Source organism: Erithacus rubecula (genome assembly GCF_903797595.1).
Source record: "Erithacus rubecula genome assembly, chromosome: 16".
Taxonomy (NCBI): domain Eukaryota; kingdom Metazoa; phylum Chordata; class Aves; order Passeriformes; family Muscicapidae; genus Erithacus; species Erithacus rubecula.
This window is the reverse complement of record NC_136668.1, coordinates 5,034,301-5,059,768: the sequence shown is the minus strand read 5'-3', so window position 1 is coordinate 5,059,768 and position 25,468 is coordinate 5,034,301. Positions and strand designations below refer to the sequence as shown.

The 25,468-nt window shown below is 39.2% G+C and overlaps 1 protein-coding gene across 4 annotated transcripts in view; it reads right to left on the bottom strand.

Moving 5' to 3' along the window:
* TENM2 (teneurin transmembrane protein 2) overlaps positions 1 to 25,468 on the bottom strand; it is a gene marked incomplete at its 5' end in the record, with an annotated part of 475,212 nt that overhangs the window by 427,507 nt on the left and 22,237 nt on the right. For all 4 annotated transcript variants that reach the window (XM_079319918.1, XM_079319917.1, XM_079319915.1 and 1 more), the window contains one exon: positions 12,206 to 12,472. In XM_079319918.1, coding sequence (XP_079176044.1) covers positions 12,206 to 12,472 — 267 coding nt within the window. The remainder of the gene's footprint in view (positions 1 to 12,205; positions 12,473 to 25,468) is intronic.

Genomic DNA, 25,468 nt, shown 5'->3' with positions numbered 1-25,468 from the left:
CCACAATATTTTTACCAATATTGAAAATGATGGGGGAAAAATATGGTGAAAAAGATCAGTTAAAAGGAAGGGGAAAAAAAGCTATAAAAAGCTATTAAAACCCCATTAATATAAAATATCAGGGAACTGACCAAAGCCAGAAAACACATAGTGATGACTGCTCTACCTCCTTTACTCTTCACCATGTAGAATTGTTTATCTTCAGGATACTAACTGTGAAGTCCTCAGAATTCTGTCCAAATCCTCCCACTCAGCTCCAGCCTTCAAGCTGAAGCTGCAATACTGGCTGTTCCCAGAGTGTTTTCTCAGGATCTTTAGCAAAACAGCTGGACTGATGATAACACAGAAAACACTGACTATTAATGTCTGCTTGCTGTGGTTATAGGTCAATCTCCTAACATTTATCACAGGTCTCTTTATACTTTTTTCCTTAAAAAAAACCAAAGCCCCCACATAATTGTAATCACACTAGACTGTCTTCATCTGTCCTGCTACCTAGAAGAGTAAAATGTAATTAATTAATTCAAACCACATCAAAAATGTGAAAAACATATGAGAAATTCTGCTTTAAATTAACAGAAACTTTCATTTGGAAAGATTAGATGGCACTCTGTCACCCACAAGAGCTGATTCTGAGTTCCATTATGTGCAGAGTGTCCTTATTCCTGTGAAAGGACATTCAGTCCACAAACAGAGAGTCTTCAGGGAACAGGACAGGGAGTCCTGATTGAGACAGAGGACACACTTGCAGCGTGATTCAATCCCAGAATTTAGGACTAAACTGAATATGCATACCCATCTTCAAATACTCTCAGGGAAGTCAAATTATAGGTTAAGAAATAAAGTATCTGAAAGAATTAAATCTGGGTAAGTATCACAACAGAAGTGGTCTTGAAATATGCAGTAATTATCCAGAAAATTAGAACCGGCAAATGAATATAGATGATTGAGACTCAAGGAGTCTTTGAGAAGCTGCCCAGGGATATATTGACAGGACTGGGCACATAAGGATTATTATTTCACTATTTAATACTGAAAATGTAGAGAGCTCTGTGAAAGAAGAAAAGGAACTGATTTACATATATTATTAGCTTCGGAAATACAGCTTGGAAAGTTTGCTATACTAAAAGAGGCTTTAAAGTGAACACCAGCATTTATACACAGATTAACTTTCAGAACTTCTCTGAATTTCTCTGGGTTGCTTTTGAAGAGCAGCACACCCACACATATGGTGAGTAGAGCTGGTCTGGATGGCAGATTCCTTCTTCCCTCACACATGTTGGGGTTCCATTGGCTGCCCCAAACCTGGAACCTCCTTGGACTCCTCTTTGCTTTGCCCCTCTGGTTAGAGTCCTAACCTTGACCTAATCCTTCCCACCCCCCAGACTTTCTGTGCACTGAACAAAACTGATCAGAAAAAACTTCTTAACACGAGAGTCGGTGATGTCCTGTTTCACTGAGCAAAAGAAGTTCACATAGGAAAAAAAAGAGAGCTACAAAAGACAAACTCCAGTCAGTTAAGGAATTACAGCCATCCCTTGTTTTGTCCAAATCCACACTATGTAATATAGCTTGAGGGTACAGCATTATGTGGGAGATATAAATAGCATACGCCTCCTTAAAATAATTCCCCTCCTAAAGAAAACAGGAAAGAGAAGCAACTTCACTGTAATTCATCTCATTTCAAGTTTACTAAATATAAGTGTTCTGTGGAAAACCGATAAACCTATTTATCTAGTGCCACTCAAGCTAAAAAACAAAATAAATTCCCCCAGGAATCACGATTAGTCATTCTTACAACTCAGCATCTGAGGAAACAGAAGCTATATTTTCACTCTTGAACGCTAATTTGATGTTGAGAAAAGTCCCTTAACTATTTGTGTGAAAAAATCCAACTGCTACCTTTCAATATTTCTGAATGACAGTCATGGCTCTGAGCAAACAAATGATGCTCACATATTGTGCCTTGCCTACAGGCATGTTGTTGTAATGGAATGATATTTTGCCTTTTGACAAGATGGTATCTCAGTTTCAATAGGGCAAACACGGCAAGGAAGTTTCAGTTTCCACGGGCTCCTTGGACTTTCAGGCAAATACAATTTCACCCACTCAGTGATGATCTCCTCCCTATCAGCAACACACTACTGAAAAGCCTGAATGACTTGAACAGTCAGCAATTCCTGAGATATTTATAACAACTTCAGAAACCACAAAAGTCATCCTTCCCACTGAATAGCTGCTCAGCTGCAAGATCTGACCCGGAGAGATGCTATTTGAAGGCCCCCAATAATACTAACATGCTGCTTAATAAAATGAAAACTAAAAAACTATCAAAGCATTTCCTTCCATCTCAGCTGATAGGAAATCAAGCTTGATAAGTTAATATTTTTATTTAATTTACCCAGCTTGTCGCATCATGCATTTGGGAGCCCAAAGAGAATATCAAAGGGCAGAAGGTACAAATATGAGTTCATACTGCACCCAAATACAGTCTGATATCCTTTTGGGCTGCACTGTACTTGTGATACATTCCAGGAATCATGTATGTTTCTTAGAGCCCAGATTGTGTAAATCTCTCTTTCAGACCTGAGCACAGATGGACAATCACTATGCAAGCACACACTAATGACCAAATAATACATTTAACTTCAGGATCTTACACATGCTCAATATTAGGGCAGGTGCCTCCAGGAGCTAGCACAGAACACACTAGCAACTTATTTTGTAGTAGCTACACCTCCATCTGTGACTTTATTCACAAATAAAACTGCCTCTTCCTCTGACACCTGTGCTGTTCTGCTGCAGGGCACTAAGCATCCAGAAAGAATCTTGTGGTTATTTTCATGGTAAGAAATGAGTGTATACACCTCTACAGTGTAAGAGGTGCTGATGAAATATAAGAAATCCAAATGGACATCAGAAAAACAGCCCCATTTTAGCACTGGGTTGTTCCTATTACTTTTTTAATCTACACACAGCTCTTCTGCCAGTTTTCCCCATAAGGCCACTTTTCTTACCATTTCTTTACACAACTAAAAGGAGTGATATTATAAAGAAGCAGTGCCTCCTCCAAAAGTCAGTGGGTTTAGCACAGGAACATGGAACATCACAGCAATGGCACCCTCTGGTGACAAACAGAAGCACATAATGGGGTCAATTATTTGGGCTGAGAAAAACATTTAAAGCGACTTGTTCAGATAAATCTGCTACATGGACAGGATTCCTACTGCAGGCTGAAAAATGGAGGGAGTTAGCTTTAAGAACAATGATAACAAGCCTTTGAGAGCAGGTAGCTTTAGATGAGTTCTTCAAGGTTATTCCATCTCCCCAGTATCACCACATCTTTCTTTTACGGGTTTAGCCTAATCTGATGTTCTTGAACCATGAGATAGACAAAATATAAATTGAAAAAATTCTCCTCTACTCTTAACAGAGATAGTGTTTCTTGTTCACAGATGGTTAAGATTTCAGCATGGTCTCTGTGGTGCTACCAACAGCTTTGGAGGTGTTGAAGAACTTTGATGAGAGGTCTGTGAGCCAAAGACTAAACAGGCAAGTGGACAAACAGCTGCTCATAAGAAATCTCTCACTTGATTTGAGAGTCAGAGCTTCAGCCTTCCTGAATCATTGCCAATCATCCCCTGAGCTTCTTGCAGGAAGAGTGTAGAGAAGAGAGTCAGCGATTTCAAATGCTACAGAGAGGCTAAACAAATAGACAGGAGTACTTCCCTTACCACTGCCACGGAAGGAGAGGGTCATAGAACTTGTAAAAGCTTAAATTAAGCAGAAAGTTGTCTTTAACCTGTGTGAAATATATGGAAATTAAAAGCAAAGGAAAAAGTTAATTTTTAGGTTGCTCCTACAGTATCTGACAGAAGCATTAAATTCTGACAGGAGCTTCTGCAAAAAGTCACCAAAAAAAAAAGCTTTATGGATAAAAACCACCCAAATACCACCACCAACAACAAAATTTGGCTTAATAATTAGATTTTCTCTCCCTTGATCTAAGGAATGGAACTCTGGAAGAATCTTTCATAAATTAGTACTTAAGAACTAAGTAAAAAAAAAATATAACAAAAGAGAGTAAAATATAAATAATCTCTTTTGAAACTCATTTGCTATGGGATAATTGAGTTTTCAAAACACTCTGTTTATTCTATTACATGCATATGAAACCTTTGGCACTAACAGAGCTAAGGCACCATTTCCTGTTCATTTTCCATCTGCAGAGGAATTCCATCCTACCTGAGTAGAACGCTACACTTCAGCATCACATTAGCAATCAATTCAAATCCATCGCCTTCGACAAGCTGACAGATTCCTTGAAAAGAACAGTGTGCAGAGCGTAAACACAAAGCACATCCCAGGAAATATTTAGAAAATGTAATGGCACTTAAACAGCCATCTACACATCACTCTACACATGTGACAGTAGGCATTCACTGCACCACCTGAGCTGACTGGCCAGACTCAGGCTGAGCTTTACAAATGAAGTATTGACTAGAAAAAGCAGAGTGTACCTTGATGTAATTATGCACTAATCAGTGAAGTATTCAAGTCTTTGTGATTAGGGAGATTATTAATAGTGGGATACCATACAAGAGGAAAGGTACCAGTCGTTGGTGTGATGAATTTAGAGGAAGCTTTTGGTACAATTTCTCATTTTGAAAGGCAAGACAAAATAAATTCATGGTATGGATTCCTGTAATCTGTGCTTCAGTTTACAAGGGAAATGTAAAATACACAGGTTTTTGTTTCACCTTAATAAATCTAGTTAAACACCAAGTACAGAGAAACCTGCAAACCTCGCTGCAAAGGTTTTATCATACATCAGCCACACACAATGCATTTAGCACCAAGCTGGATTGACTTTATCAGGCACACATCTCTTTTATAGAAAAGAATAAAAGGGCATTATTCTAACTCAGTTATGACTTGAACAAAGGCGCTGCTGCTTGCTTACCTGGGTGACCTATATCATCTAAGTTTTCTTTTATAAAACTAATAATTGACAAACTGAATAATGTGCTGTAATGGAGTTCTTGTTAAACATAGTTTCATCATTTCTCTCTACTAGATGGAAAGGCTCATGATTAAATAATTGAAAAATCTTGTGGTTATTTTGAGAGGTTTTTTTAAAAGCTCTCCATGTTGTGACCTTCACACAGTGATGTAGATACAGCTGCAGGCAAAAGCTCTTTCCTTAGAATTCAGGAAAAAGGAAGATCCCAGCTAGCCTCAGCAGTTTATGAAACCAGCTGCTGCAGTATTTTCCTGATAGCCTTAATTCATCAGCCCATATTTCTGTTTTCCTCAGTCTCCTGGCTAAATATTGGACTTCAATTCCTCCGTCTCAATTCCTGGGTGCCTTAGTTAATTCAATTATGAGGGGGCATTCATATTATCAAAAAAAAAAAAAAACACCACTGAGAGAAGACTCGAAGAAGAGAGAGACTGCAAACAGCTTCAGCAGGCTGTGTATGGGATATGGACAAAAAGCCCAATGATGCTGTGCCAGAGAAGGGCACAGAATGTGGGACTGGAGTCACCTCAGAGGCAATGGAAAATTTTGCAGTGCTGAAGCCCTGACTGACATGAATGGCGGAGAACAATATGGACATTCATGGTGTAAGACCTCACACCACAATGTACAAGAGGATTTTTGGGCTTAGTTTGGGAGTTTTGTGGGCTTGTGCTACATTTTCTGCTTGTTTGTTTTAGCATTTCCATCCATTAGTCCTATAACCATGAGTGTTAGAAACTCCTGTATCTCTGGGAGGACGACACCCAAGATGTTGATGCACATCTGTCAGGTCAACACTGATCTGAATGGAAAATCTAATGGCTGCCCAAGGGCTGAATGTCAGCTGTGAGCAGCTGAATGTCAAGATGGCATTTGGGTTTATCCTTTTAGGCCACCAAAGCAGAGCTGTCTTGCCACATCTCCATCCTTAATCTCCAGAATACCATCAAACACTCTGTTCCAGATAGTATTTATTGAGCTCTTTCAATATATACCAGACAGTGTAGCAGTAATTCATCACACCATCCTGCCAACCTACACTCCAGTCTTGCTGGGTTATATTAAAATTGCAACAAATGTTTAAGCTTTTTAATACTGTCATTTCATATTCCTGTCTTACACAGGGCTTTAAAGTTTACCAGTACTACATATCCATTTTTTGTCCTTAACCCCATCATCTAGACTCCCTCTGTACTGAATACATAAGCCATTTACCTGGACCAAATTAAGTTTATGTGTAGTTAAGTCTTTAAAAGTCATCCCTGCTAGTCAATTCCCTCATTAGAAAACCACTTCCTATCAGAAGTGCCCTCAGGTTTTGAGAGCACATCAAAATTGGATCCACTTAAGCAACCGAGCTTTGATACTGCGCTTAATGACTTTCTAAATTTGTCATTTACAAAGTACTTTACAAGCCTTCCCAAAGAAGAGCTGAAGTCTGCCCAGGCAGGAGCTAACCTCCCCAGCTCTCCTCCTTCAGGAGCCTCGGTGATGTATGACGTGTGCAATGCCATTTTCTGAGTGTATGACATTTCATTTAAATCCCATCATTTCCCTGGGACCATCTGGCCACTTTCTCACTGGGAGCAGCTCGCACAACTGTGACAGCTCTTCCTCTCTGCTCTCTCCCATCGGCTCCTCCTGGTGTTTCTGAGCTACCTGGGTCGCTCTGGGAGAGAAACAGGCACAACATTCCCAGACAGATCCCCCTGCAGAAACCACTGTGACATACAGAGCAAGTCTGCATCTTCCCTGCTGTTCCCTGTACCCAAAATATCGATATTCTATCCCAAATTATGAGGTCATATTATGTTTCCCACACACACACAGTTGACAATGACACAGACCTGCTCCAACTGCATCCCCACTGTTTAAACTTTCCCTTTTAACAAGGAAAGTATTTCCTGTTGGTGAAAGTGAGTATTTCTTGTTGGGGAACTTTTAGCAAGTGATCCTAATCTCCCAGTTGTTTAACCCAAACAGAATTCTGGGACCAACAACATAAAAAGCTTTTACTTTCTACTCCCTTACAACTCAGAGACATTAGCATGCATATAACAAACCCAAAATAGTCTCAAGAGTAGAACCACTGTTGCTATAATCTTTCTTGCAAATTATGAAGTGTGAAATAGAAAGCTGAAAAAAAAAATTAGAAAATGAAATATTGATAGCAGCATGTCAAAATTACAACAGTAAAAGTAAGAAAATAAACTCCTTGGCTGTCATCTGTCTGGTGTCTTTTTGTAAACTCCTCTGACGCAGTAACACCTTTTCTTTTCTATTGTGATTCCAGTTGTTTGCTATTCAACAACATCCCAGGAAAAGCTCAGATTATACTGCTCATAAAATTGAAACAATGATAAACTGTAAGGTCAGTTTAATAATGACATGGGGTTTTGTTTTGATTTTAAGATTTACTATGCATTTGAGAAGTTACTATAGGAAATTGCCATTAAAAACTTCACAGCAGGGAAAAAAAGAAAGAAAAATATAATTTACCTAATTTTTCATAGGATTCAATCAGAAGTACAACACAAATACAATTTTTCATATTGTGCCTTATAACTTTTCCAACTTTATTTTCTTTATTGATGGCACTCTTTTGTTTAGTAAGTGATATGCACCCAAGATATTCAACTTATAATCACCACAATAAAAAGCACCACCAAGGCAACATGGAAAAAATAACAGAAGTTGTTGCCACCAGTATGACTAAAATAGCAAACACTGATGGATATTGAACCTGAAAATATCAGTGGAGCTTCCTACAGCACCTTTCCACCTGACTTGAATTGTCACACCCGATGCTGGAGTCAGTGAAGAACACAAGATTTTCTCCAGGAAGAAAAGGTGAAAGGAGAGGCCCTACAGGACTCCCTGTCAGGACTCCCCAGGCTCATTCCAATAAAGCACCACTTTCCCACACCTCCCAAGCTGGGCTGTCAACACAGAAATGGTTCTTTATGAGCAAAATTATTTCCTTCTCATAGGCATTATTTACAAAGAGCTGCCACAACCACAGTGCTTTGTGGTGCATTTCTGTAAAACACGCCCAGATTACCACAGCACGACCTTGAATTCTCCCTTCTTCTGCAGAAGTTTGGGATTACTTTATTCCTCCCCATTCATTCTTGTCTTGCTGTTCAGTTCAGAATTGCAGCTACTAAGATAAAAGCATGCCTTGATAATATTTTTTTTTTTGTTTGACATTATTTTAATAACAGGGCTTCAGTTCTGCAAATTCTCTTCCACCCTCTTTTTTTTCCTTTTCTGGCACACAAATGTAAAACAGAAACATCTGAAGTGTGTGCTATTATAATATAAGAACAGAAATCTCATGATAAACATTTTATGTCCTGTTCTATCAGTGACATTGTCTATCCATTATATATAATAATGGTACTGGCAGAAAAAGTGCCAAGGGAACAACCTTCTACCAAAAGAAGAGTCACCAACACCATTTCTAAATTTTCTTTCACAACAGGAGTATTTCCAGGATCTAGATTCACATCAGACTGGAAACTCTCCTGGGTTCACATTGAGCCAATGAGTTCATTTCAGAACTCAAACCAAGAATCACCCTGAGTGTACATCCTACTGCTCCATTCCCCTTTCCTCCACCTAAGATCATCTTTCCTCTTCTCTGTTATTGGTCCATTCAGCTTTTCACTCCCATCTGCCTTATGTCACTTGAATTTCACTGCTTTCCTAACAGCTTCTAAGTGGTCATTCAAGAACAGTGAAGCCAGGAAAAGAGAAAATTGCAGATCTGATGCAAAAAGATCCTGTACATAAATGCTCCTTAATTATGATCATTCTGTTTTCATGGATTTTTAGACTGAAAGTTATCTTATTTTACGATGTTTTATATTTTTCAGAAGAGCATAATTTTCAGTTCAACTTTAAAAAAAAAAGAACAGAAGAAACCAAACCTGAAAGAGTAGTTGCTTCAAGGTCACTACCTAAACATGATCAGCCCCCAAGCTTTACTCTGGAAATAGAAATACTGTAGGCTTAGAAAAGAACAAGGCACCTGATTAAAAAAAAAAAAGCCTTTTGAAAAGTTTGTCATGATGTTTCAGAATAAATAGTTACAAGATTTAATCAAAGTAAAAATAAGCATTCAGGAACAGTATCCCCTATAGCTCACATCTTGCATCCCTACAGGTGATTCTCTCTCCAAAGTTGGCACATTCTATCAGAGGTGATCTGTATTTCTAACTGGCATTTTACATTTGTATGCATTTAAAAAAAACAAAAAAACACCTTAAACATCACAACCCAGTACATCACATTAGGTAACAATCTGATGACAGATTTGTTACAAATTCAGAATTGATCTGTCTAAAAAAGAGATGGCCACATCTAGAGATACAAGATACTGTAAGAATTTTGAGCCTAATCAGAAAATAAAGTGTTTTTAAATATCAGTAAGGTGTTATGTTTGGAAGAATTTCAGTATACCAAGTAAAACATGGAACTTAATGAGTTTCCATTATTTCAAATTATCTGTAAGCATTCCAAGCCTGCTAATATTTCAAGGTTCACAGCATTCTGGTTTATGACAAAATTAAATCATACTAAATCTATAAATGCAGAAAATGGTCACAAGCTTTGTGAATGGGTTTGAATGGGAGCAATTTTTAGAAATTAAGCTTCCTCTGTGCTACTTGGCGATGACAAAATGACAAAATACATTTATTGATACCAAAAAAAAAAAAAAAAGTGAGAGGTACAGTTTGCTTGTTTGGTTTCTTTTTTTTTAAGTTTAAATTGTGATAGCATCTCAATATTTAAAAAAATAATCACCTTTTAAAGCTGAACTACTCTTCCATAACACTTTGAGCTGTACCAGGGAAAAAGCTTAAACAGTACTTTTAATAAATTCAGAAGAGTAAGCATCATGAGTTCCCTCTAATTTTGCTAGGCATAAATAGGTAAAATCTCATACCAAGTAATGCCTTGCTTTATACTGGAATCCTGCAAATATGAAACCGTATCAGAGTACAAATTTCTCTTGAAATATAGATTCTTGCTACTTCCTCTCAAGATGAACACCTAGCAGGTTATTGATCTGCTTCTGAAGGACACAGTGTTTATTATGTAGGAAACACCACTGCTGGGCACAAGTGTGAGAAATTAATGATGGTTTTGTAAGTGTCCACACTGTGGTGCTGAACCAGTGGGGCAACTGTCAATCTAAATGATAATGTATCCCAAAACTTCATAAAATCAGTGATGTGAAGAAGCATTGATTTTTGAGCTAACCAGGATTTGTGAGATAGTAAGGCTAAAAAGTTTACTGAAGTTAACACCTCTGTGTACACAACAGTTGCTTCATACTTGCGTGATGTTTTTTTAAAACAACCAAGCGCAGAGAAACCCTTCTCACAGAAACCCAAAAAGAATTCCACATACTGGTTTATTACTTGCTTGCTGTTTGATCATATTGTTCTTTCTCCTATTGATATCATCGTTAGAAACATGATAAATGGATTCACTGCATTGTATTTCCAATTACATAATAATTCACTTATTATGGAAGGAAAATGAAAAACAAGTGAACAGACTCATTCTTTTATCAGTCTGTGCCAGTGTGTATAAAAGTGGATTCTGAGATTATGTTTTCTTAGACAAAAGGTGTGACACACTGCTGCCACTGAAATGGAGACAACCACCTGCACAGAAGTGAATTCCTGCTACAGCACTGAAGCCCAATCACTCCACAATGCCAGAACCCTATTAGTCAGGTTTTTTATTTGAAATTACTCTCAGAAGCCTTAACAAAACTGCATTAAAATCAATGGTAGTTGTCATATTTTCTGTGAATGGTATTATTAAAAGGAAAAATCAATTAACCAGTCACTGATTCTTTTTAAAACATGGGCTTCCTTGTACAAACCATTATTAGTAAATGCACATTCCCTCCTTAGTTTTGATGAAGAAATGTATCCTGCTATGCCTATGGAGAGGATATATTACTTGAAGATTCAATTTAAATCAACAAAAAAAGACTGCTGTTACAAACAAAATCAATTGCACTTTGCTGAACTTCCTTCTATCCAAGTATAAACTGTAATTTTGCCCTGTTTGCTTTGACAAGCAGTTGCCTGTGTTTCCAGAGCCTGGCACACCCACTTTGCTGAAACCACAACTGCCAGTGAATACAGGGAGGAGCACAAAATAAACACCTACAAAAACCCTCTTCTGAGAGACACCCAGCATGTATCAAACAGAATTTTATCCCAACCTGCTTAGCAGAGAGCTGGTGTCATGAGCTGGAACAGTTGCTCTGAAGGTTGATGATGTTAGGGAGGCTCCTCTTCACCTCCACACAATGACAAGATCCAAACCCCTTCATTTCTATTTTAACTAAGCTGAGTTTACACTTTCATCACCTTATGGGATGGAGGACAAATTCCTGCAAATCCTTTTTTTACTATTTTCCATCTTGCGTTCTGTTTAAACCTATGTGAGCCCATAAAATTCCCCAGGTAGGAACTTCAGGGTGATCCATAGGAAGAACCTGATTGTGGGTGTGTGCAGGAGGGGACAGTGCAGGACACAGGACACTCAGACTCTCCCACTCACTGCCAGGCTGTTTGGTCACAAGTGATTGGTGCTGTGCCTGAAGCATCATTTCTGTGACCTGGAACTACACTAAACACAAGCGCTCTGCCTCAGCCTAATGCATAAATTTGCTTTCTAAAAGCCCCTCAATACCAATAATAAAAGAGCAAAAGAATTGTTTTTGCAACTTCAAAACCATGGGAAAAAAAAATACATAAAATTAATTCTGATCGTTACAAATTAGCATCATTGTTACAGCTACCAGCACATTGCGGATTATTAATATTACTTCAAGCTGTGTAGAAAAATCACATATAAAAACTATTTCTCTTTGGAAATTTCTTTCTGCTTCTCATCATTAAGTTTAATTTAAGATACTCGGAGCACAAACTTCTGTGACAGATTAGGGCACGAAAAGTAAATTGTAAGATCAAACATAATATCTATCATATAACGCACATATAATAGTTTCCTGATAGCGAAAAAAACCCCAAAACAGGTTGAAAGGCACCTTTAGTCAACCCGAGAAAGTGCAAGGCTGCCCTTTGAGAGCAGCCTGGCGCGTTTTGAGCGTGCCGAGGTCAGCACACACCAGCGCTACATTTCCCATACCGTTTTCCTCGTCGGACTTGTTGTCGTTGTCGGAGTCGGTGAGCGTGAGGGCCGAGTTCTCGCGGCTGGAGAGGCCGGAGCTGCGGCGCGATTTGCCCCAGAGGCGCATGGCGTGCTCGGGGGACACGCCGCCCTCCGTGTCCGAGTCGGCGTCCGAGCCCGCGCTCAGCGCGTAGCCCTGCTGCAGGATGCCCATGTCCGAGCAGTACCCGCCCCGCCGCGGGGACGGCTCGCAGATCCCCAGCTCCGCCAGCGTGAAGTTGGTTCCTAGCACGACAAGGAAAAGAAGGTTAAAAAATTAAGTACTTTAAAAAGGTAGGGGGGGTTATTTTCAGCTTGAAAATATCAGAACTTTTTAAATTTTGTTCAATTGGGCTGCGTACCAGTATCGAAATCTCTGGTGCACTTGTCTGGCAAGACTTAACCTTGAAAATATTGAATGTATCTAAAATGGATGAAATACACAGAACAAAGGTAGGAAAGGTCTCTAAATTTTAGGCTACTCATTTGGTCCCAAATAATTAATCACTTAACATAAACCTCACGGACACTGCTAATGACGTGACCTGCTTTAGTGTGTATGCAACCTCCTCCTTGCAGGACAGAGCGTGAGCTTTGAAGCAATGCATTTGATCACTCAAAAAGAGAATTTTTTTAAAAATGAAGCTCATTTTCACATACACTACTCTTTCACAGAGATAAAGAATGCAAATCCATCAGTGAGGTAACATGGAACTTTGTCACCAATTTTGTATTTACATTTGGTGCAAACGGTAATTTAATATCTGCTAAAGAAACCAAGATAGACCTTACACTGTAACTGTTTTCCCCACATATTCCAAAAGAAAGAATGCATCGATAACCAAAATCAGGAGGTCATTTGGTTTAAAGGCAAAACTTTCTGAGACAATGTCAAAGCATATGACCTTTAGCAGTAAATGACGACTCAGTGGACAAAATCTTATACATTTTTAAAGCACACAGAGTCCCCCAGGGTCCTCAGAAAGTCCAGAGTTGCTGCCTGATTTCTGTTTATGTACTTGTTTCCTACAGTAATGAACAGGGCAGTAGAAAAATAAAGGGAAATATTCACTGGTCTCTAAGGCTTTCAAAGATTTTGAAAAGCAAAGTAATTTGAGCTTCATTACATTGGGCTAAAAACAAAAACCAGACTGAAGGTGCTGGCAATATAACTGCCAATTATTTAACCAATTTCTTAATTCACAGGCAAACCAGATCTGTGGTCTGTGTTTCTAAAACAGTCGTTTTATTTTGTTCAAAATCCATTTCTATTTTTTCCTCTTCCTTTATATATTTGTCAGAATGAAGCTAAACAATGGAAGTTCATACACTAAATAAAACACACAAATAAAAGTCTTCTATTAATAAAGAAGGTAACTAGATTATTTTTTAAGTGTTCGAACTTCTTTCTCAGATTAGCCAGGAAAGCTCATAGAGTTTTAAATTTATCTGGTTCCCCTTCAGCTCTCTCCAGCCTCATATCTAACTGCCAAAGCACAATTTGGATAAGGGGTGTATGCACACATGTAAAATGTAAAACTGGGGCTCGGTTTAAATTTATTCCTGAAGCTCATCAGTTGAAGGAAGTAGTTGGATTTCTTCTGGAAGCCTGACCTATGTCCCCAGCCAGCAGTGACCAGCCAGGGGCCAGGTGAAGAATTCTCACCAGAAGATGCTTCCCAAGGAATGCAGCATTTAGCGGTATTGTGTAAAATGAATATAAAAAGGCTGACATTAAAAAAGCTGGCTCACTTTCATCAACACCAAATTAACCCAAACTCTTCTAGTTAGGAGCATATTTCACCTGCCTTCTAATATTTAATGTAGTAATCAGAAATTCAGTGGTTTAGATAAAAGCAGGGAACTCAACAGTCCTAAAAATGAGCTTCTCAAGTGCACTTCAGTCTAGAGATCTTTTGCTTAGTATTTTTTATTATTTTTGTAATAAGTGAGGAGTTCTAGCCTGACAGAACTCCTACTTTTAAGGAAAATGTAAACTTTAATTATGTGCAATTTCAGTAGAAGAAATTTAACAAAACCAGTTTGATTGAATAGAGCTTTGCTTCAGCCATATTAGCAAACTAAGGTTAGACTTATCAATAAAAAGGTCAAAATCAAACCAAAATGAATATAAAAGATGGACTGAACTGAATCATAGTAGCCCACCCTGGAGTGGGTACTTGTAGAATTGACATTGGATACACGTTAAAGTCATCATGAAAATGAAGTGTTTCAAATTTTCTTGTTCACTGGTGGCATGTCTACAAAATCACAAAAATTATGAATAGATTAGCTTAATTGAGCTGTTGCATATACACAATAAACCATTTTGATGATATTCTGTGGATTTCAACAGCCCTTACAAGCCCAGATTATTTCGTTTTGATTAGCATCCTGCTCTTATTTTATCTGAGGAAAATGGTATAGGCACTGAAATACACTGTTCACAAAACTCATTCACCCATTTGAGTTTTATTACCTGGGAACTTGGCATTTTCCAGTAACTGACCAAATTTTAAAAAATTGAGAAGTGGATCATATCAAGAGCACAAATGGAATCAGCCCCTGAACCTCTGGGAAAGGATTTTCTATGCTGCTTCTCAGAAATCCCTTTATAGTCTTATGACCTGATGGTAGACATGAAATATTCTGGAAATTTCCCTGTCTAGTAAAGACATGTTCTTCACTGGTAGATTTTAAATTAGTTTTATATACTAACTTTTGGCATTTGCTTCTGCAAAATATTATTTGAGATTTTTCTCTAAGGCAGCATATAATGCAGAATAATTTGTAGTTGGATAATTGTTTTATCACATCACACATACATATATATATATCTGTAAGAGATTTTCAGATATGTATTTTACATCCAAAAATAGAGAAACACATCTCTGTAATTCCTGATACCTTCATAGCCCTTAATTTACTTTAAAATCTGAGGAGAGGAAGATGGAAATAAAACTATATTCTCAAGTCCCTTTCTTATTCTGAACCATGTTCTCCTACATGCCTTGTTTTCCTAAAGTGAAACTACCCACATGCCCTGAATGACACACGAACTGCTTCCACTGACATCTAGTTCTCTCATTTACTCAGCCATTATTGCACAGTAAGGTATTCATGCCATCAGTAGACTACTCTTGTATATTCACATAGAGGATAAATAAAATCTGGATGCACAGAAATAATTAGTCCAGTAATTCACAGAATAAGCTGAGATGGAAGGGGATCACCGAATCCAACTCCTGACCCTGCACAGGACAGCCCAACCATCACACCCTGTGACTGGGAGCACTGTCCCAACTCCTCTTAAACCCTGCCAGGCTGGTGCTGTGACCTGTTCCCTGGGGACCCTGTTCTTGTGCCCAACCATCCTCTGGGTGAAGAATCTTAGAATTTCTAATATCCAACCTGAACCTCCCCTGATACAATTTCAGGCCATTCCTTTGGGTCCTGTCCGTGGTCAGCACAGAGAAGAGATCACTGTCTGCCCCTCCTCTTCCCCTCACAAGAAAGGGCACCTTCTGAACCCTGCTGTATGTGGAATGAGGTCTCTCCTTACTCTCCTCTTCTCCAGCTCTACAGACCAAGTGCCCTCAGCAGCTCCTCATGTGGCTTCCCCTCAAAGCCCTTCCCATCCTGGCTGCCCTCCTTTGGACACCCACCCTATCATTACTTTGCAGATGAAGTATAGTCTCACAAAAGATGAAAAAATACCCAAGTCATTTCATATCCATTCAGCCTGCCAGAATACTCCATGTGGAATCCTGATGACAAAGTTCAGCAAGAACAACTCAGCCCTCCTTGCCCCAGTGCCAGCACAAAATACAGCATTATGAACTGGAGAGAGGAACCACAGGCACAGCCTGGCCTGGGGTGAAGGGTTAGTGTCTTCTTCAAGGAGCATCATCCTTACAGCTCTAAGTGATTTGGGAGCTCAGGTACAGCAAGACCTTGCAGAGGACAAGCAAAGGCAGCAGGGCAGCACTCCCACTGCTTGCCATGTCCTGGGCCACAAGCCAAACTGCACTGCCAAGCTGAGCAGGCAGGCAAGAGTGGCTTCTGACAGTGTGAGACACCACCCCCTACACCTGGGGCTTGCAGGGAGCTGAGAAGAACTGAAATGCCCCCACCAAAATGCCACTTGCAAAGCAGGACTGAAATGAGCAGGCACAATCCATTCTTGCACACTGAAAGCTTTTTTTCAGATTCTAGGATCTACTACCTTACTGGTGACACTAAGAGAAAACAGATAGATAATGTCAGATCCTTATTGGTGGAAAAAAAAGTAACTTCTTTCCCTTGAAGAACACAGCACCAAAAATAGAAAGTCACAAGGTTTTTGCTTTTTCACATGAAACAGAGCTTGGCAGTCTCCATCCTCTGTCCCTTCATCCCCTCCTGCAGAAAGCACTGGATGATTTTCATTAAAGGAAGGCAGTTAAACCCAGATGCTCCCTTAAGGTGTACATAATCTCTCATACAAAAAAAGACCAGCAGTATTCTAGTTTAGCAGTGTAATATAATGTTATGTACTTGCTCATCATTGCCCATAATCTACATGCTGTGAATAGTCTCTCAATAGAATAGATGTTTTCCTTTAAATGAGGACATTACTTCTATTATCTCTAGTGCACTTCCTTGTACAGAAATTTACTGTTTCAGTTATTTAGGATATAAACACTTACTAGAAGTGTGTTGAATTCAGTGATGTACTACTGTACTCATTATCCCTGCTAAGCCTAGAAAGCATCACCATTTAAGCAAAGGTTACTTTCACCTAACCCCTAGGCAGAGGTCTCATTTGGGTGATCACAAACTGCATGAATTGCCCTTCTGAAGATTAATCTAATCCAGCTGTGATCTCTACAAGATGCCTCAGAGGAAGATCCCTGAAAGCAGAAATGCACAGATAAGATAAAATTGCCTTCAACGTGACATCAAGTTCAAGACTGGGCTAAGTCTAAAATCAAAAGGATAAATATCACTCACAGTCTTTGCTACTGCAATCAATTACAGAAAGTAAGAATAACAAAAATGTATCTATTTAAGACATTCCATCCTTTCTCAAGCTTTTGTTATGTTCGGAGCTACCATGATTTTGTTGGCAGGAGTACCACAATTTAGGTCCAATCTCTGGACGAGGTCTCTCATTATAAAAATCTCTAATGCACACTTAATTTTGCTTAATTCTTTATAAATTCAGTCTGCTTTGGTCCTTTCTGCAGTGAACTGACTTGAAACAGCAAGCAGAAATGTTTGTGCATGTTGCAATGCGTGGTTTGAATGTAAAGCTCATTTCCTAACTTCTCCCATCAATGACAGCAGAATTCTTTAATAATCTTTTATAATCTGCCTTGCTCCTTTCTGACTCTGAGATGCCCATGCTGGGCTGCTTTGTGCTGGGATAGAGTTCATTTTCTTCACTGCAGCTGGCACAGGGGTGTGAGGGTTCAGCTATTGCTGAGCAGTTCTCAGACAGAGTCAGGGCCTTTTCCACTCCATCCCAGCTGTATTTCTGGCATCACCTTATGGGGATGCACCTGATTTTGATGATATGCTGGCTTTGGGGAAGTATACATTTATGGATTTCTGCTCAAGTGCTGATGTTGATTAAAGACAAAATCAGATTTGTCAAGATAAGAGGATGGAGCTAGGTAGCAAGCATAACTATTATCTACCCCACACAGCCCACATTGAAATGCAACTCTTTAGGTTAACACTTTACTTTCTTAGCCAATCTTTCCAACTTTTCCAAGCTCAGAGGAATGGTAAAAGGAGCACAGCTTCATTTATTATAAAGGGATGTGTTATTCCTTCCGACTGTCCATTCTCAAACCTGAAGGAGACAGATGCATGCAATTCTGTAAGTGATTGCTCTGCTTTCCTCTGTGCTTCACCCTTCTGTGCTCTCCCTGGGTGCACTTCTCCTCCTCCTCCTTCCTGATTAAGTGCCAGCAGAAAAAAATTCCAGGCTGTGCCTCCCCTATTATTCTCTGTCTGGCAGCAGAAGGCTGGGAAAGCCCTGCTCAGAGCTGACCTCACAGGCCAGCAGCAGCTCCTTGCACACCTGAGAGCTTCCAGCACTTCTGCACCCAGACTCCAGTTAATCTGTATTTCAGCAGAGATGCACACACAGATACAGGGGAAAGACTCCCAGACTTGGAATCTCCCATTCAAAGCATGGAGGTACCTTGGTTTAACCAACACAACAGTCACTGAAGGCAACATGAGGGATTTTCTCCAGCATCCATCTTAGAACCAGTCAGATATTCCCTGTCCAGTCTCCAAACAAACCAACCCCAAGAGACTAAAATTCAGTTCCTGTTACTTTTTCCTTTACAAGCAGCAGGGAAAGAACAGAATGTGAAGCCTCATGGCAAATCATGAAGCTCTCATGAACTCCCCAGCTCCAGTCCAAATGCAATCAAAGTAATACCAGGTTTTGTTTGGGGTTTTTTGTTTGTTGGAATTTAATATAATTTTATAAAAATAAGAGTGCATGTTTTCTATTTTCAGCCCAAAATGGATCAAACTGTAAAATAATTTTGTTAAATGACTGCTTCCTTTTAAGAGATAGTGAATTTCTAAATGGAATCCATCACAGAAACAGAAGAAAAGATTAGGAATTTCTGTATACTTAGAAGTGATAGCTAGCATAAAGAACACACAAAGAAAGAATTATTTTCAAGTTGTTTTTCTATGTTAACCAACCTGCCCAAGACATGATACCATCTCCTGTCACACAAGCACACTATTTTCCTGTGAAGGAATAACAACTGCAGCTCCATGGAAAATGCAACCTTGGAAGAGTAGTGAGTTTTAAAGACAATATAAGGAAAGAATGAAGTGCAGTCCCAATAGACGAGAGCTACCATTTAGTATCTGTATTGACTAATCATGTTTGCAATGCACACTTAGGCTCATTTAGCACAAAGCAGTAAATTAATTACACCATGGTCCCACAGAATTTACTGGTCAGTTTTCACCAGTAAAAAAATGTCATTTTCATTTTAGTCTAGCTCAGAAGATTTATGTCTCCTGCTGTTTAAGTATTTTCAATTATGTCAAAAAAGAACAGTGAGTTCTCCTTGGTTTCCAGTTGACTCTCTCTATATATACACACATATAAAATACTTTTTGGATAAAATCACTGTATGGCTGTTTATCTTCACTGATACACTAAACTGAGTTCAATTATTAAGACAAAAACTCTATGAAAATCTGTAGTAAACAACCAGTGGATAAATGAGCTGTTGATACTTTGCTGAATTAATGAAAAGCCTTTTTCTTATTTTTATACTCTTGAATCAAGATTTAAAAAATGACAAAAAATAAACCACTGTTCATGACTGGATAAATAAACTGTGCTCTCAAGAAACAGTAGAAGTCACTGGTAATAAGCTTTCATGCTTCCATAACTGTTTAATTGGGAACTCTCAAAAAAACCTGAATCAGCTGTCAACACAGAAAAAAATCTTAATTGTTTCTCTTTACCTTGCTTCACAAGCTAGGAACACAGATACTCTATATTTTATGAAGGTCCCCAGGCACATATAAAGATTTCTGAGCACTAGCAGCTGTCAGCTCTTTAGTCAGGTGCTTCTTCACTGTAAATACCATGTCACTTAGAAATACGGGTAATGTAAATTGTAACCTGTACAGTAGAATAAAAAGTTTAAACCATTATTCAGCTGAGAAGTAGTGTTTATATTCTGAATGATGTTGCTCCTAACAGGTTTCAGAAATGACACAGATGCCAGCTTTAACTCTGCATTTCTAATCTTACTAGGAGCAGCATGAGTAGACCAATGCATATGGCTTTGAGGAGTGAGAAAATAATTCACCTAAAATGAAGAGTTTCCCAAAAAAACCCCAAAATTCGAACATTTTAAACTGAGAATTGCATCCATTGGAAAAGTCATATAAAAATCCACATAAACGTCATGCCAAACTTGGAGAATAATGAAATTGAAACAATTGAAGCACTATAATTTTTGAGTAAAAGATAAGTATCTTATTAACAGGTATCAAGGGAAGTAGATGAAGCTCTTTGAGAAGTTTAGCTACAAACAACCACATTTTCTTTCATTCACCAATTGTATTTATTATATGAGAAGATCAGGAAACATATGTATTTATTTGACTGAATATAAACTTCTTTCAGCTTTTCACTTTTAATCCTAACTAAATAATCATCTATTTTCATTGGCCAGTCAGTTTTATTATGAATAGATCTGTTGGCACCAATCCAGATGATTACTGGTCCTGAACTTTGCTACAGACAAAACACACACCCTTAATACAGGCTGTCTCTCATTCTCCCAATGACTATTTGCACACTGCACATACAATCCAAGCACACAATCCCAAACCCAGTGATGTGCCTTGCCAGCAGACACAGGGCTACAGCAACAGCACTGCAGAGCCACCAGCTCCATGCTGCTGTTTGATTTTGTTTTCCTGGTCCTTTGTACCCACAGTGAACACCAAGATTTCACCTGCTGCACCCAGCAGTGGTGCTGGCAGGCATGGGCTGCTCCAGGGTTCTCTTCCCACCTCAGCACCACAACTCCCCTTGGTTAATGCAAACTGCTTCTCTCTTTCATCCACACTTCTCTCTGTTTCAGTGGTTCAGAATTTCAGTAGCAATGTTTTAATTTAAACTACTTTTCCCTTCTTCAATGAGTAGAGAAGATTTGCATTATGTGCCAATAAAGAGGTTATAGATTCTGTTTATTCAGACTTTCTGCTGTTTGAAACTACATCTTTGCTCTACAAAACCCCATTGGAACAGTAGGGTCAGTTGTTGCACTTCTGCTGTCCCTTCCCTCTCACTTTTGAAGGGCTGCCAGGACTGACTTTATTGGTCAGTAATAGAGGGACATGCAGGCATGCCAAACAGTGAGTCAAGCTCCTGCCATCACTCTGCATTACGTTTAACAGGTGGCAGAGTGTGAATCCCTGAAGAGGCATTATCAAGGTATCTCAATTAGAACAACAATTTTGTCAAATAATCTTTTATTATGGGAAAATGTTTACCCTGATTTTCACAACTGACTTTTAAAAGAATGATTTTCCCCCACTAGATGAAATATTCTACACAAGAACCAGCTGTAATTAAAAAAAAAAATACTGCACTTGTCTTTCACTTAGTTCTGCATTAAAAAAAATTCAGCCTTAACCCCAAAATCTTTGTGAGGCATTATTTTTAGGAAATAAAGAGCAAATGCTACAAAATCAGACCAAAATTTAGTCGGTTTGAAAGAGAGTTACTGTGCAGGCTGTGTTATCTGACTATTTTTAACACACACGTCATCTCAATTGCTAAGTGCCTTTACTTGCTTCATAAGTGCCTTGCAGATCAGGTGAAATGATAAATTCACATCTCACTGATAAAGGTCAAGTATGCCTAGGCAACATACTATTACATTATTATTTTTTTTTATTTATCATCATCATCGTTATTATTTTTGAGTTTTCCGACTCCAATTATAGAACTCTTCGGATTTAGCAAGAGGGAGATTAGATTGGATTATTCATTAATCCTCCCACTAGTTCACACTTTTCAGCCTACCAACATTTTGCAAAGAAGCATTTTAGGCTAGTTCCCTTTTGGTTATATGGGAATCACAAGCAGTTCTGAACCTAAAATCTTTGAAAGGGGGTATAGACTATGTAAGGACAGCACTGGAGAATAAGGATGGGACAAACCCTCTCCTCTCTGCTGCTTACAGGATGCCTTGGATGAGAGCTTGTCCATTCTGCTCCCAGACTCTTCACCCATGATGTGAATACTGACAGCAGCACTGCCTGCTGCTGTGGGCATCTCCTGCCTGTGGCCTTGCAGTCACTGCCTTATCAGAAAACTGTGTTCTTAATTACCAGTGGGATAGGGCACATGAGCTAAGCTGGCTGCTGGCTCCATGGCTTAAGCCACCATGACAGGCTCTGGATACCCAGATTTATCCCTCACTTTCAGACTGATGAACTCTGATTCGGCTGAGCATATTAAAGCTTGCAGCACCTCTATTTAAATTTCAGATTTGTGGTTCTCAAAGGCATTTGCTTGTTCTATTTTCTTTTTTGTTATCTCTTTAAAGACTTCAGAACAGAGAACAGGCATACATGTCACAAAACTACCCTTGGATTTAAGTTCTTCTACAACTTACTTTTGTTATGGGAACTGAACACAGAATAAGTTTTATAGGGCTTTGGGGTCTTTTTTTTGCATAGTTTCTTTTGTTTGTTTGTTTTAAACTGGGAATTTGGTGAACAATGTGCATGGATATAGAATCAAGGAGATAACCATTTCATCCTTGAACAGGAAAGCCTGAGGAGAGAACCCTCCATCCAAAAAAGTGAATAATCCAAAAGTTTCCAAGGATTTCTGACCTGAGAAGTCACAGCAGAAATCCATAGCTAAAATAATCAGAAGTGTACAGTTGAGATTAGCTGTGGTCCTCTAAATTATTTTAGGAATAACTTTAAGAAGTCCAAAGCAGGAACCTGTAAATCAAGTCATTCAAATTCAAATATGTTCTCTGTAGTGGGAAAAGATACTTCTTTAGTTTAAATAATTTTTGCTAAAAAACACCAAACTAGTGAAATTCCTGTTGATCCTTCTTAGTATTATTTGTATATAAGAACATGTTTGAAAATGAGCTTGGAAGTGAAGTTGGTTTCCAAATTAAAGGCAGGATAACATGCACAGAAAGCAGCCAGGTAAGCACTGCCCTGCCCACGTGCATACCAGAACTGCCAGGGGGATTTGCAGGCTGGGGCTGCAGTGGCTGTGCCTCCACCTCACACGGTCCCCTGGACCAGTCACATCCAGCCTGAATTAGTAAAGCCTGACTTGAGAGCACTGGTAGCAGAAAACTTGTGAGCAGGAAACTGGAATGAGCACCACGAGGCATATGGGCTCTTCTTACTCACCCACTGGAGCTAAAGGAAAATGAGAAAAACATTGCCATTTGCTCTCCATTTCACCTAAAATTATGGGGTTTAGTTTTTGCCTATTTAACAATACCTGCCTCTTCAGAGTCCCACTGCAGGCACAATACAGAGCAAAATGGATAATACTGCTCAAAACTTGTTTCCATTGCAGACTAATGCCACTGCTTTTTTAAATTCAGCTTTAAACATTCCTATTATCAGGAAATGCCCTTTTTAGAGGAGAAAAAGAAACCTACACCAGCCTGCTCTTATGAATGCCTCAAGCCTTTAAAATAAGCAGTGAGAATCCTGTGGATACTGTATATTCCCATCTTAAGAGCAGATGTGGCACTGTATAGTTTTGGTATTAAGTACTGTCAAGGTTCCTTTCAACCAAAGAACTATTTATCTACTTAACACAGAACATAACCAACTTTTGTAAGTTTCATATATTACATTTATTTCAAAATGCTTGGCATTATTAATCCTTTTTATATTGTTAATATAAAGATTCTGCTTCAAAACCCTAGAAAGTTTATTTTTTTCCTCTCTTTTTTGCATTGCATGCACTGATGAACTAGCCTGCTCAGCAAGCATTTAACAGATTAGACACTTGAACATGGTTTCAGGCAATGCTCTCTCATGTTTCTGCGTATTGCCTGATAAACACTTCAAAGTAAACCGCTCATAAATATGAAATGAAAAGCCAAGAAGTCGTTATGCACAGCTTTGAGATACAAATCTCTTTATTCCCCTCTGAAGTGGAATTTGATTGACATAATGAGTCATAGATCCTGTCCAGGGACACACTTGCCTTATCCCCTTTTCCTCAGGAGACAGGGAGTCTTTAAAGAAATCCACTTCAGAACTTTCTGATAGACAGCTCCAGGAAAGTTGAACACTACACAAATGAATTATTTTGTATTAATACCTACCTTAACAACTGTGACATGTGTCAAAGATTGACTCCAAAGCCCCAGCATCCAACCCTGCTACAGGAGGCCAAATCTGAGATGTCCATTCTATCTCATTACCAGGGACACAGTGACACAGGGCCACAAAGAAGAGTGCCCAGAGCCACAAGGGCTCCTCCTGAGCTGGGCTCTGTCCTGTGCTCATCCCCAGGGCCCCTCTGGGAGCCTGGGAGCAGCAGCTCCATCCCCACCCAGGCAGGAACAGCAGTGTCCTGGTGGAGCTTCAGGAGGGCCAGGTGAGCCCTTGTGCTACATCACCTCTGAGCCTGGCACCTTCCCTTCCCTTCCCTTCCCTTCCCTTCCCTTCCCTTCCCTTCCCTTCCCTTCCCTTCCCTTCCCTTCCCTTCCCTTCCCTTCCCTTCCCTTCCCTTCCCTTCCCTTCCCTTCCCTTCCCTTCCCTTCCCTTCCCTTCCCTTCCCTTCCCTTCCCTTCCCTTCCCTTCCCTTCCCTTCCCTTCCCTTCCCTTCCCTTCCCTTCCCTCCTGCAGTGCTGGCACAGCCCCTCCTGCCCAGCTCTGTCCCCTGGACATGTCACACCCATGCCAGGGATGCTCCCACCCGAGGAGTTCCACATTCTGTGACCCTCATTAGAAGGCAGATTTATCAGGTGCAGACCCCCACAGTCATTTCCTGCAGTTCACAGGTCCGTGCTGTGAAGGAAATTAAGACTTTCATGTGAGAAGGAACAGTTAAAACCATCTAGCCTGAAAAAACCTCTGAAATGCTAATTTGGATATTGCTGTTAATAAATGATACCCGTATGAAAATGACAAAAACTATGTAATTGTTGGTCATTGCTATTCCACAAAATGCCTGTTCTAATAAGAGTCAAGTTTTAAGCCACCACAGTGAAAATGCTGATCAGTAGTGCCATAAATAAAATTATAGTGCAATAAATTGCTACCCTACAATGTTATATTCACAACCTGCATTTGTAGCATTTGTGGAGGTTTTTAGAAGGAATCCAGAAAATATCTGCCTTAATTAAGATGCAACTTCTGGCAATTGATTTGCCAGCCATGCTGTATGCATTAAATTACCCATCGTTACTGGCTTTTGTTAGTCTCTGCTCCCTATGAAATAATCATACATAAAGTACACAAGATCCACCACTTACAACTTGGCTTTCTTTTGTTAGTGGCAGTGCTATTATTAGTGTTATACATGAGCCATTCACATGATTTATACAATAACACATACATCATTAAGATTTAAAAGGTAACAGTAAAAAATTAGATTAATTTGCGGTGTTCAAAATGCACTCAGGTTTTTTTTTTTGGTGTTTTTTTTTTTTTTTCAAATAAAAATGAAAGGCTAATATCTACAAAAAG